At 35.8% G+C, this 14,854-nt stretch overlaps 1 protein-coding gene across 1 annotated transcript in view; it reads right to left on the reverse strand.

Moving 5' to 3' along the window:
* Positions 1–14,854, reverse strand: part of LOC121423616 (aminopeptidase O-like) — a 57,313-nt gene that overhangs the window by 28,288 nt on the left and 14,171 nt on the right. Inside the window, exons 2-3 of the mRNA XM_041619002.1 lie at positions 621–1,837; positions 224–390 (exon numbers count right to left, since the gene is read on the reverse strand). Coding sequence (XP_041474936.1) covers positions 224–390; positions 621–1,798 — 1,345 coding nt within the window. The 5' untranslated portion in view covers positions 1,799–1,837. The remainder of the gene's footprint in view (positions 1–223; positions 391–620; positions 1,838–14,854) is intronic.

Raw genomic sequence — 14,854 nt, forward strand, 5'->3', positions numbered from 1 at the left:
ATGCACATACATGTAGTAACTGCGCTATATAAATGGACATATTATTGATATTGATGATTTTCGTGAACCTATTCGGCCACAAAAAAAAAATTGTGTGGAACCTTGGGTTAAGTGTTTGATAATGTATGCCTGCATTCCAATGTTACCACATGGAGAGAGAGAGAAAGACTGAAAAGGTAGACTTCGTCAATATGAAGAGGTAAAAATACGAAGATGGATGTACCTTGTTTCTTCTGTAACACATAACCTTCCTCATCTCCGCTCATGATAACCATACAATCTTCTGGAGCATGGATGATAGCTTGCCAGGTTGCCATAGCACCAGGGGGTTCCTGGCATGGAAAAAGAGATCGGTTGTTGATCCATGCTCCTTGGGTAAATACACATGACCTAAATAATCATAAAGAGGCAGAACTAGTTAACCAATATTTGATATCAACCCATCGAGTCACTTCAAACATCAAACATGGTTTGTTGTTATTACAGGAAAGCCTATTCATACCCCAAATGCTGATTTATAATTTCATTAATGAATCATCAAATTTATGGGGGGAGATACAAATCTAGATCAGATGTGTGTAAACTCTATCACTTGATGATCAACAGAGGACAAAACTCACCTACCATCTTGATCAACAGCCCAAGTTAATGACCTTCCAGAAGGTCGGGTTCTGTAGGTTATACATACAGCTGCAGGAAAGTCATCTGGTTTCTTCACCCCTCTTTTCCAAATTTTGAGGCTCCAAGGTTCCACTTTAAATTCAAGAGAAATCCTCTGCATTGATTGACATGTCAAAAATCGTTCTCTTCTGACGCTGTATTCGTTTGGAGTATAACACAAATTTTCTGTGAGGGAATTCCCAGCAGTTCCATTTGAGTTTTTAGCTGGTTCCCTTCCAGTATCCGAAGAAAATTCCCTTTCATTTTCCAAAGGCAAGTCCTGAGTTTCAACTACCAATTGTTCTGAGGACGTTGTATTCATAGGATTTAGTCCAAACTTTTTTTCATCTATAATTATTTCTTCCACTGCATGAATGTCAATATCACAACAATCAAGTGTCAAGACAAAGTCATTATCATCAAAATGAGACAAATGCGATGAACTTTGTTCAGGACTGATGTTGATCATTTGTTTGGCATCCTGTCCCCTTAGACATGGAGAAGAACATCTAGTTTCTTCATTTAGACTGGTAAAAGAATCAAGAACCTTGCATGGCCTATCATTGCATGGTTTACTATCTGAAGATGCACTGTCCTTCAATATTTTTGTGCTTTCCATTAGTTGTGGATTGACGCTAGTACATGTATTGGCAGGGTCAATTTCATCAGAGTCCTCATTAGAAACTGTCAAATTCTTGTCAAGACCCAAAGTTGGCAAAATAAATCCAGTTACCTCTGTAGAATCTACATGTACAGAGCCTGCACCAATATCTTCAAAATTACATGTAGACACAGAGCGTGATTTGGTCCTTAAAATATTGTAACTTCCCAGAGGTTCTTGACAAGCAGGACCCCTGGTAGACCTAGCATCCTTTGCAGAAGATAATTTCTCATCAACATCTTCAGAAGATGAATATGAATGAGACAGGTCATCATCTTGTCTTTGCAGACTTGATGTACACATCTTAGAGGAAGCTGGCTGTTCTAGGAAGAGAGTTGTACATCCAGTGAAGACCCTGTCATTGAAGTTGACCTTGAGATTTAGAAGGTAATGCCTGACCCTTATATCATCAATGTTTGACATCAAGGGCAAGTCATTTGAAGTTGCCTCCATCCCACCAGGGTCAAAGTTCCACATTGTACTTTATTAAATGTCCACGAATCAAATGTTCAACATCTACAATTTAAGAAAAAATTGAAGGAGAAAAGGGGAAGCAACATAAAAATCTATGAAGTCTTCAGGGCAAGTATAAATTCATGATTATACACCAACTGTTAGCCTAAAAAACAGTAGGCCTTAGCAATAAAATCACACAACAGGTGTTCTGTTTATTTTGTAGCATGTGAGATATATGTGATCTTTTTATAATTGATTACTATGGCTACATGGTATAAACAAAAAATAATAAGTTGATATTCAAAAGGAAATATATTGAAAGTGCCTGAAGTGACCTGATGTCTTACTCTTTACTCTGTATCTCTTTCACAATTTTATCTGGTCTGCCTTTTCAAAATGAAAGACCATGTTTACATGACTGATGTAAATTGATTGATTACAACTGTGTTTGAATTAAACATCAAAATATAGTATGCTATTGGTACTATTGATGTTTCTGTGTGTAAATAGTCTTAGCTTGTTCTAAGAATGAGTCATTGTTCTTTATCACAGAGGAAATAATAAAAGAAAATTGGTCATAACTTATACATGTATGATCTAATTATTTTTGAAAGGCTACTAGTTAGCTTGGCAGTCAGTCAGGCTGGACGCGCTTTAACACAATGGCTTGACCTATAAGACACAATGTATGTGCAGTGCGCTCATCTTGAGCAAGATTCGAAAGTAAGCAAGATGGAGGGGAGGTGATCATTTTTTTCCCATCGGTACCGTATATTTTGTTGTTGTTGTTGTTGTTCGTTTAGGGCCTGTTTCACGCCCTAGTAGTCTCCTCGGTAGACACTTGGTGTTAGGAACTCAAAGGTAGAAAAAACTGCTAGGTAATTGTTTTGTTGGCGAGTTAGGTGGCTAGATGTTAGCGCTTGTGGATGAGACAAATGCTACCACCGATGCTCTAATAGTAGATTGCATTTGCTTGGTCATTGCAGGGTTGAAACCCAGGAGGGTAACCACTGAGATCTCTCTGAGATGGTATGGAGTGTTAGTTTTGCTGTATCCTTTCTCTATAGTCTGTATCATCTTCAGTCTACTGGACTCATAGAGTGGACAGTGGAGAAGTATATTTTCGAAATATTATAAAATTTATATAGTATCAACAGAAAGATTAGAGTCTAACGAAAATAGTGGGGCTTCGTTCAAGATAATATGTCATTTAGAATCTAAAAGAAGTAAAAAATCTGGACAAAACCCGTCCGCCGAATTGTCGGACCAGATTACACATGCAGGCTCGTACTGGCCACTTGTTCACTGCTACCACCCTGTCTGTGGGGAATCTACAGGTAGGACTATGGTATGCCAATGTTGTAAAGAGCACACACTTTAAAAAGTCATTAAAATATCACTTTTGTGACCAAAATTACTAATTTCCATACAGTTGCAATTTATTTTTCATTGGTAACTTAAGAATAATTTTTGTATTCACCAGAGCGCTCAAAAACTTGAATTTTGGGCATATTTTTTTGTACGCCCTCTATTGGTGGAAAGTAATATGGCAAGAAAATTTTCATTTTTTGATATCTATTTTTAATTAAGAAAAAAATAATTTAAAGAATCAAATTTAAATAAGAGTCAAGTTGTATGAATAATAGGTGTAATGTGAACTTTCTGTGTAAAAAAATCAAGCATTTGCCCCCCAAAAAAAGAGAAAATAAGCCAAACATTGCCACCCTAATTTTGCCACACATGGAGATATAAGTGAGAACAAGGTTATATCAAAACCTTGTTCATTCAATGAGTGGTACTGGCACATTACCGTCGGTGAATGGGGATTATAGTAAAATGTCAGAAATTGTTGAATAAATCCCCAGAAACGACGGTTATTCCTGTCTACCAAAATGCTTGAGTGAGACTCAAGCATTTTGGACTCTTATTCATCCCCTCAAATCTCTGTCTCACGCAACGATCACAGCCTATCCCACTCCTAGTACCAATGAGGTCCAAACATTACATGTATGGACCTCATAGGCCACATCTGTGCTAAAATTGGGTTAGAGATTTATGTGGATCTAAATTTATTGTAATTTCAACAAAAGTACTAGCTAAATTTGAGGCTTTTGTTGAAATTTTGCTTTAATGAGACATTTATTTTGTAATAAGTAACAAAAAATTGAAAGAAATGAAGGGGAACTTACATTTTGACGACTTTTTCCTGATTTTCTTGGCAGTTGCCCTTCACTTCTGACTCGCGATCGGACCTGATATGCAGATCACGTAATACGCGTTCTCGTCAGGTGATCGGTCGGTTATTCTTTTCGCCAGATGTTGATAATTATATATTTCATAACGCAGCGTTCATCGCAAATTTAGCTGAAAGAGATTGAAGTTGAACAGCGCAAGCTTTAATTTATTTCAGAAATAACGTTTGATTGCACAAGTTTCGCCTCGGACATGTAGGATCATTTGGTCCCATATTGGCGTAACTACGGGGGGGGGGGGGGGCGGGGGTGTCCCTACCACCGTCCACACCGGGCGTCCACAAGCCAGCAATTATCTTTTTTCTCTCTTTTTTTAACCAAAATGCTTCCCCCCAGAAAAAAAAAGAACCAGGGTTAAAGAGAAAGACAATTATGATAGAGGAACACAAAATACTTTATTTTTTCAGCTTTTACTGCATCGACTTATAATCAAATATTAAATGGGGCTTAGAACATTTTTTTTAAAAGTCAATTAATAAAAATATTCCTCCTCGGGATTTGAGCTTTCATGAAATATCAATCTTTTTCATGATTACCGAAAATACTTCAAATGTCCAAAAAAAATTATCGGTGTATTAGCTGATACCTTGCGCCCGCCTTAATTATTTTAATGTTGAGATACTTTGCTTTAATTTAATGAATTCCTAAAAACATTAATTCTCAGATCATTTGTCGCAATCGAATGATTCGATTGGTAAGCTAATTGTATAATTATTATGATTCATGAATTGTTTAAAATGTGTCTCTCTATCAGTTTTGAATATTTAAAAAAATGTCAGCTCGTGCTTTTTGCTCGCAATATTTTGATTAGTAAGAAATTCTTGTGTATGCGAGTTTGATACATAAATAACTAGAGAGAGAGGGGGGGTGTCCCTCAGCTACTTGTCCTTGCTTATTCCATATTTTTTTATTATGCTCGTGTTGTATTTCAAAGTCTTTCTTTTTCTCACCCTTTTTATTGTCTCGGAGCTTCCCTCTATTTCTTTGCTACGATGTATAGCCCATCTTACTTGTTTCAATTTTTTTATGTTCTCATTTCATTGAAAACATAATTATTAAACTGACGTAGAAGACTTTACAACAAAATTTTGATATTGTTTTTTCTTGTTTAATTGTTTGGCTTTCTTTTTTCTTCTCCTCAGTCCTTCTTTTTCTAATTAGTTTCCCTTTCCTTATTTTATCTTATTTAATTTCATTTCATGAGGCATCCGCCAACTTATATACAACAACAAAGGTTAGAGGCGGATATCCAGTGAGGGGGCGTGGTGGTGTGCCCCTCTAAAAAGAGGAAAATAGGAAGGAAAAAAAGCAGGAAGGAGAAAAAATAAGAAAAAAAAGACGATGATGGCAATGATGATAATGATGATGAAAATTATCTTGGTGAAGATGATAGTGGTGGTGATGGTGGCGGTGATGATGATGATGATGATAATGATGGTGGTAGTGGTGATAAAGATGAGAATGAAGTTGGTGACGATATGATGATGATGACTAGATGTAATTTTGTTATTTTGTCTTTAAAATAATAATAGTGCAAAGGCGAAATCATTTAAAGTTTATTATGAAAATAGCAGAAAAAAATAATTTGAAAAATTGTACGTATGCGTATGGAAAATCCATCCCCCACCAAAAAAGAAAAAAAGTGAGATTTTGTTTTGTTATTTGTGACGGCGTAGGCCTATGCGAGCAGCTATGTGAATTATGGTAAAAAAAGTAAATGAAATGCCAAGAAATACATGATAATGACTTTTATTGTACATTCAGTATATCAGTAGATAAATTCATACTCGTTCCAAAAAAGAAAAAAGTGGGTATATTATGGACCATTAAAAATGGGCAGTTGCTCTATATATTATATTACATAGAATATATAGAGCAACTGCTCGTGTGTAGCGGTAAGTTATTCACCTGATCTACATAATTCATGCGGCGCACGGCGCGTGCGCAATGTTTAATAATTATTGCTGTGAATACAATGAATGTCATCAAAAACATAATCTCACAGATCAAATAGTGCCAGCTCGACGCGCAAAATCAGAAAAAAAAAATTTTCTGCCCTGATAATTTGATAACCCTAACCTAACCCAATTTCTAAGTATTTTTATCATAAACAGGATAACTATAGACAATGATTGAAATTAACTTTATATTCTTTTGCGAACAAAATGAATATGAAAGACAGCTTTTTGATAAAGAACACAGTTTTAGAGCGTTAGAGCGCGATTTATACCTACAACCGCTAACATAGGCGGATCCAGGGGGGCCGAGGGGCCCGGGCCCCCCTATTGGCGGAGCAAAAAAAGAAAAAAAAGAAAGGAAAAAAGAAAAGGAAGGGAAAAGAGAGGAAAAAAGAAGAAAGGCAAACATAAGAGGAGGAACATGATTAAATGAAATAACATTAGGGGAAGACTTTGAAAATAATTTTTTTTTTAAATCTATTTGTTAGGATACAAAATTTTCGCTCGCGCTTCGCGCCTTATTGTCTTTTAGGGTATTTGCATATCTTGCTCAATATGGAGCTTGAAATATCAAACTTTAAAGTCATTATACAAAACATATTTCAGCTGGGAAATTGAAATTTCATTATTTTGTTTCATTTACAAATTGATTTTAAAAAAGTGCTCTGTAAAAATGTCTGTGTTATGGTCTGAACATTATCATTTTCTGCTTGCGCTGCGCGCTCGCAAAATTTGAATTTTCAGGTACCTATTATTTTCCTGTATTCCATAAAGTTCCCTATTCAAGTCAGATTGTTAAAACGTATCAGCTAGCGCCGCACGCTATAGCATTTGGATTAGTCGGTTATGTATATCCCAATATTAATTCTAAATCAAACTAATTTGATGACAGTTTATCAAAAAATTCGACTCGCGATTTCTGCTCGCATTGATAGATATAATGCCTCTTATGCATAATTACAAAGTGCTTTAAATGTCCAGTTTTCAGGCCATAATATTAACACATTTCGCGCTCCCATGCTTAGAAAGAGAAATAGGAAGATGGTCATCATTTTCATATGATGACATAATGCCCTCATAGAATGTTCCGGTCCTATGTAAAAACTCAAAGTAATAAAAATAAAATACATCAGCTCTTTTTTAACTGTGATCCATCACAATTCACAATTTTCCCACAAAGTGTTTGCATTACAGAGCTTAAATTCACCCTTTGTTATATCATATATTTTTAGCTCGCGCTTTGCGCTCTCTTTATTGATTTTCATGATAAGAAAGTTACTTAGAATACCCAAATTCTAGGTCGAAATCTAAAACACACGTTAATTCAGATACGCAGATTGTTCTCTATTTAAATCATTATCCAGTTTCAGATCACAATATCAAAAAGTGTCTGCTCGCGGATAAATAACTTATCCTTTTCATGATAAAACATGAATAGTGTGTCCAGAATTTTTCCGCTCGCGCTTCGCGCTCGCATCAATAAAATACTTAGAGTCATTCCAAGATTACAAAAAGTGCTTAGCATTTCATTATTCAGGTAAAAAAGGTCAAAATTTTTCAGCTCGCGCTTCGCGCTCGCAATATTTGAATGTTGAAATATGTAAATTCTTCATGGCTAAATGCAAGCAGTCCATAACAGGTACAATTTTGAGCAGTTCAAAACGTATACACAAAATTTCTGCTCGCGCTCTGCGCTCGCATTATTAATGTAAGGAAGATCCCCACTTACTCATCCTTTTCATGATTTACAATACTAATTTAATAGAGTGTCTTGTTCAGCAGGTCTAAATATCAATTTTTTTTGCTTACGCTTCGTGCTCGCATGTTTAATTATATACCTATTCAGTTAAGTTACAAAACGTCTAAGAATTTCCATTCCTTAGGTAAAAATGTCAAAAAATTTCGGCTCGCGCTTCGCGCTCGCATTATTTGATTTTTTAAAATGTGTAACGTCTTCATGGCTAACTGCAAGCAAGTATCTAACAATACTTTTTCCATCACTTCATTTCTGCTCACTCTTTACGTTCGTAGTAATTATTAACTTGCATACACATCTTTTTTTTCAGGAAAACAAACATTTCCCAAAATGTTCAAAATTTTAGGAAAAAGTACATAAAATTTCCAAAAAAATTTAGCTCTCGCTTTCCGCTCGCATTATACAAATAAGGGTTATGGTATTATACATTTATGTTTCATAAGAATAAATCTAAAAAGTGACCATTTAGGACTACCCCTTCAAAGAAACAAAAAATCCCGGCAAAAATCATATTCGAGCGGCCGATCGGGGGAAATATGGCTGAAAAAATTTCCGCCCCCCCCCCCTATTGGCGAAGGCTGGATCCGCCCCTGGCTAAATCCTGTCACTGTCGGTATACATGAAGCAGTGATTCCATCAGCTTACGGTAATAATTTTTGCAACACGAGCGCCAGTCCGAGAAATAGACAGGCATTTGCCCAAACGGACAACATGTCAACCTCTGCTCATTTCTTTTTGCACGGGCACATGAAATCTCGACGTAACCCATCACATTTCTCCCTATTTTCTCCTCCCTTTTATTTTCCATTAATTTTTCTTTCGTTCACTTTTTTTCTGTCCTCTTTTCCCATAATTTATTTTACCCATCACATTTCTCCCTATTTTCTCTTCCCTTTTATTTTCCATTAATTTTTCTTTCGTTCACTTTTTTTCTGTTGCCTTTTCCCTTCTATTTTTTTTTTCTCGTCTCACCGCTTTTCCTCATCCCCAGCCCTCGACGCCCGTGCAGATTCGCAAACAATATCAAGAGTATGTCTACTTGCAAGGGCGGAAATCTCTCCCCAAAGGTAGGGGGACCAGGGGCTGGAAAATTTGACAAGCAAAAAACAAAAAAAAAAAAGAAGGTTTATCACCCTCTAAAGAAGGTCATCTTGACCAAAAGAAATTTGACAAGCAAACAAGCAAAAAAAAGGGGGCATGCCAAAAGTAAGATCGTCTCTTCCAAAATACATTTCGATTTTGAACGAAATGACCAAAAATAGTAGGGGGACATTTCATAATGTGCCCCCTACTATTTTGGGTGAGGGGACATGTCCCCCGGCCCTGGGGTTTGCGCCCATGTGGGTGGGGGTGTTGCGCCTCCCTATCGGGATCATATCACAGCGAGTATACACTCTTCCATATGGAAGAGTGTTTACTCGCTGAGATTTCGATCTCACACATAATTTTATAAAAAAATAGAACAGCTACGCCTTGAACACAGGCCAAAATGCCTAACGATTTCTCCGCGGCATTAACAACTATCGTAAAGGGCGCTCCATTTATAAATAAAGATGGATGACTAGCTGTCTATGGCGACAGAATTTACCGCTACTATTTGCCAAGAATTGTGAGAAGTGGTCTGGAAATGCAACAAAAGAACCGGTGAGTACCGATTAAACATTATTATACGATTCATACCTTCCTATTAAATATGTAGCATTTAAAAAAAACTCGCAAAAATCACTTAGTTCTAAGCTAGGGCGGCCCAAACGCGCGTGAGTGGAGTCTCAGTTTTTTAACACGGGTAAGTATTGGGGTGTCGCCTAGAGTGGCCTATCCCAGGGTGACCAGACGTCCCGTATTTCCCGGGATTGTCCCGTATTTTGCTTCTTTGTCCCGGCGTCCCGACAAACCCTTCCCGGGACGCCTATTTGTCCCGTATTTCAGAATATTGAACAAAATGTATTTAAAAGTGACGAATTTTCATCAAAATAACCAAGAGATGACGAAGCAGAGATAACAATAAAATCGATTTGCAAGTTCCTACGGTGATTTTCTTGCTAACCCAATACATCGTAAACTAACTGGCCTCCTGCCATTGTGTGGCATGCTACTAGCTAGGCATGTAGGATCTGAGCAGATTCTCTCCACCAAACATGCCAAAATAATCACAAAATCGGCGGTAAATTTGTATGACTACATTATGGGTTCTCAGATTACTGATTTGGAGATGTAATCTCGGAGGAACAAGTTATTGAGTTTTCATAACTAGATCTAGTTGTTTCAGCTTTCGTTTTGAGTCTTGTGTATGATGCCGCGGTGTTTCATCTAATTTTTAAGTAAAAAAAATCTCTTTGAAATTTTATTCATTTCTAAAACATTATTTTTAATTCTAAAATTATATTTGAAAAACACCAAATATCATTATGATTTTTGTTAGATGATTGGATTTTTTTTGCTTGAAGTTTGAACTTTTTTCCTCTTTCTTTCTTTTCTATCCTTCTTTCTTCATCCTTCTATCCTTCCTGCTTGCCCGTTTTTGTTCCATCTATCTTTATTTCCTATTTGTCTTTCCTGATCCTTTCTCTCTCTGTTCATTTTTCTTTCTTTCCCCCTTTTTCTTACCCGTCTTCTTTATCAAATTTCCCTTTTTATATTTTTTCTTTCTTAAAACTTTTTTTTCTCCTCCCCCTCCCTTCCTCTCCTTTTCTTTTAATTCTTTCTCTTCTTCCATTGTGTTTTCATTCCCTCCTCACTTAAATTCTTTCTCCCTCTCTTTCCTCCTTTCTTTCATTCTTCATTTGACTTTTCCTTCTAATTCTTTCCCTATTCTTTATCTCCCTCCCTCTCTTCCTTCCTTCCCTCCTCCCTTCTTTCTCTGTTTGCTTCTTTTTTTCAAAGAATGAAGGAAACATTTTTCTTTCCTTCATTCTTTCTTTCCTCCTCATTTTTCTTACTTTTTTCTTTCTCTCCTTTATGTTGTCTTTCACACATTGTATTCTTCTTCCATTCCTTTCTTTTTTCTTTCTTTCTGCATTCAATTCAAAGAATGACGACGGTAACATTTTTCGCTCTTTTATTCTTTCTTTTATTCTAACTTTTTTTATTTTTTTTTTTTTCATTTTCCTTCATTTTCCCTTCCCTTAATTTTTTTCTTTCTTTCTTCTTAATTCATCTCTTTTCTTTCGTCTTTTCTTTCTCTCCTTCATTCTTTCGTTCACCCACCCTTCCAATTCTTTATAATTTTTCACAGGTGTAACCAGTGGCGTGCCCCCCAATCGGCTGGCCAAAAAAAAACGGGGGAAAAAAGAGAAAAAGAGGGAGAAAGTGAGAGAAACGTAGTGGGAAGGAAAAATTATTGTTAATTATGTTATATTATATTATAATTATGTTATATTATACATAAAAATAAAAAAGATATCATAACTTTATGAAACATAATTTACTCAGGGCCTATGTCTTCATTGTGCCTGATGCTCGCATTGTCTGTTTAACGAGATATATAATCCTGTTGTCTAAAACACCCCGTTTTCAATTCAATATACACCAAATATATTTCCTCGCACTTCGAATTATTATTGTTTTATGCAGTGACATATCATTTTAATGCTTTATGTGTTTGGATGCATATAATTCTAAAAAAAATAAGCAAGCGCTTGGTACTCGCATTAGATTACTATGGTCGCATTAGATTACTATGGTGAGATATGTATACTCTTAATAGATTCCTACAATATAGTCATTAAAATGTCCGTTTGGGGTCAATATATACAAAAATTTCAGCTCGCGCTTCGCGCTCGCATTATGTGATCAGTAACATACATATTCGTTTAATGACACTGTCCTTAAAATGTCTCTATAGGTCAGTATACCTAGCAACTGAGCGCGCTTCGCGCGCTCACTAGTGAATCAAAATTTTGCTGGTGCCACTCACGGTACGCCACTGGGTGTAACACTGTGTAGCCTTCTTTGTTGATCTTTTATGTCGGATTGTCCCGTATTTCATTTTGTGAAATCTGGTCACCCTGGCCTATCCCCATATTGTACACTCCTAGTACCAATGAGGTCCAAACATTACATGTATGGACCTCATAGGCGACATCAGTGCTAAATTGGGTTAGAGATTTATGTGGATCTAAATTTATTGTAATTTCAACAAAAGTACTAGCTAAATTTGAGGCTTTTGTTGAAATTTTGCTTTAATGAGACATTTATGCTTGAATAAGTAACAAAAAAATGAAAGAAATGAAGGGGAACTTACATTTTGACGACTTTTTCCTGATTTTCTTGGCAGTTGTCCTTCACTTCTGACTCGCGATCGGACCTGATATGCAGATCACGTATACGCGTTCTCGTCAGGTGATCGGTCGGTTATTCTTTTCGCCAGATGTTGATAATTATATATTTCATAACGCAGCGTTCATCGCAAATTTAGCTGAAAGAGATTGAAGTTGAACAGCGCAAGCTTTAATTTATTCAGAAATAACGTTTGATTGCACAAGTTTCGCCTCGGACATTTAGGATCATTTGGTCCCATATTGGCGTAACTACGGGGGGGGGGGTGTCCCTACCACCGTCCACACCGGGCGTCCACAAGCCAGCAATTATCTTTTTTCTCTCTTTTTTAACCAAAATGCTTCCCCCCAAAAAAAAAGAACCAGGGTTAAAGAGAAAGACAATTATGATAGAGGAACACAAAATACTTTATTTTTTCAGCTTTTAATGCATCGACTTATAATCAAATATTAAATGGGGCTTAGAACATTTTTTTAAAAAGTCAATTAATAAAAATATTCCGCTCTTCGGATTTGAGCTTTCATGAAATATCAATCTTTTTCATGATTACCGAAAATACTTCAAATGTCCAAAAAAAAATTATCGGTGTATTAGCTGATACCTTGCCCGCCTTAATTATTTTAATGTTGAGATACTTTGCTTTAATTTAATGAATTCCTAAAAGCATTAATTCTCAGATCATTTGTCGCAATCGAATGATTCGATTGGTAAGCTAGTTGTATAATAATTATTATGATTCATGAATTGTTTAAAATGTGTCTATCAGTTTTGAATATTTAAAAAAATGTCAGCTCGTGCTTTTTTGCTCGCAATATTTTGATTAGTAAGAAATTCTTGTGTATGCGAGTTTGATACATAAATAACTAGAAGAGAGAGGGGGGGGGGTGTCCCTCAGCTACTTGTCCTTGCTTATTCCATATTTTTTTATTATGCTCGTGTTGTGAGTATTTCAAAGTCTTTTCTTTTTTCTCACCCTTTTATTGTCTCGGAGCTTCCCTCTATTTCTTTGCTACGATGTATAGCCCATCTTACTTGTTTCATTTTTTTATGTTCTCATTTCATTGAAAACATAATTATTAAACTAACTGACGTAGAAGACTTTACAACAAAATTTTGATATTGTTTTTTCTTGTTTGTTTGGCTTTCTTTTTTCTTCTCCTCAGTCCTTTTTTAATTAGTTTCCCTTTCCTTATTTTATATTATTTCATTTCATGAGGCATCCGCCAACTTATATACAACAACAAACGTTAGAGGCGGATATCCAGTAAGGGGGCGTGGTGGTGTGCCCTCTAAAAAGAGGAAAATAGGAAGGAAAAAAGCAGGAAGGAGAAAAAATAAGAAAAAAAGACGATGATGGCAATGATGATAATGATGATGAAAATTATCTTGGTGAAGATGATAGTGGTGGTGATGGTGGCGGTGAGATGATGATGATAATAATAATGATGGTGGTAGTGGTGATAAAGATGAGAATGAAGTTGGTGACGATGATATGATGATGATGTAATTTTGTCTTTATAAAAATAATAGTGCAAAGACGAAATCATTTAAAGTTTATTATGAAAATAGCAGAAAAAAATAATTTGAAAAATTGTACGTATGCGTATGGAAAATCCATCCCCCACCAAAAAAGAAAAAAAGTGAGATTTTGTTTTGTTATTTGTGACAGCGTAGGCCTATGCGAGCAGCTGTGTGATATAATTATGGTAAAAAAAGTAAATGAAATGCCAAGAAATACATGATAATGACTTTTATTGTACATTCAGTATATCAGTAGATAAATTCATACTCGTTCCAAAAAAGAAAAAAGTGGGTATATTATGGACCATTAAAAATGGGCAGTTGCTCTATATATTATATTACATAGAATATATAGAGCAACTGCTCGTGTGTAGCGGTAAGTTATTCACCTGATCTACATAATTCATGCGGCGCACGGCGCGTGCGCAATGTTTAATAATTATTGCTGTGAATACAATGAATGTCATCAAAAACATAATCTCACAGATCAAATAGTGCCAGCTCAACGCGCAAAATGAGAAAAAAAATATTTTTTTCTGCCCTGATAATTTGATAACCCTAACCTAACCCAATTTCTAAGTATTTTATCATAAACAGGATAACTATATACAATGATTGAAATTAACTTTATATTCTTTTGCGAACAAAATGAATATGAAAGACAGCTTTTTGATAAAGAACACAGTTTTAGAGCGTTAGAGCGCGATTTATACCTACAACCGCTAACATAGGCGGATCCAGGGGGCGAGGGGCCCGGCCCCCCCCTATTGGCGGAGCAAAAAAAGAAAAAAAAAAGAAAGGAAAAAAGAAAAGGAAGGAAAAGAGAGGAAAAAGAAGAAAGAAAAAAGAAGAAAGGCAAACATAAGAGGAGGAACATGATTAAATGAAATAACATTAGGGAAGACTCTGAAAATAATTTTTTTTAAATCTATTTGTTAGGATAAAAAATTTTCGCTCGCGCTTCGCGCCTTATTGTTTTTTTTTGGGGTATTTGCATATCTTGCTCAATATGGAGCTTGAAAAATCAAACTTTGAAGTCATTATACAAAACATATTTCAGCTGGGAAATTGAACTTTCATTATTTTGTTTCATTTACAAATTGATTTTTAAAAAGTGCTCTGTAAAAATGTCTGTGTTATCGTCTGAACATTATCATTTTCTCTGCTTGCGCTGCGCGCTCGCAAAATTTGAATTTTCAGGTACGTATTATTTTCCTGTATTCCATAAAGTTCTCAAAAAGTTCCCTATTCAGGTCAGATTGTTAAAACGTATCAGCTAGCGCCGCACGCTTTAGCATTTGGATTAGTCGGT

Source organism: Lytechinus variegatus, chromosome 11, assembly GCF_018143015.1.
Source record: "Lytechinus variegatus isolate NC3 chromosome 11, Lvar_3.0, whole genome shotgun sequence".
NCBI lineage: Eukaryota > Metazoa > Echinodermata > Echinoidea > Temnopleuroida > Toxopneustidae > Lytechinus > Lytechinus variegatus.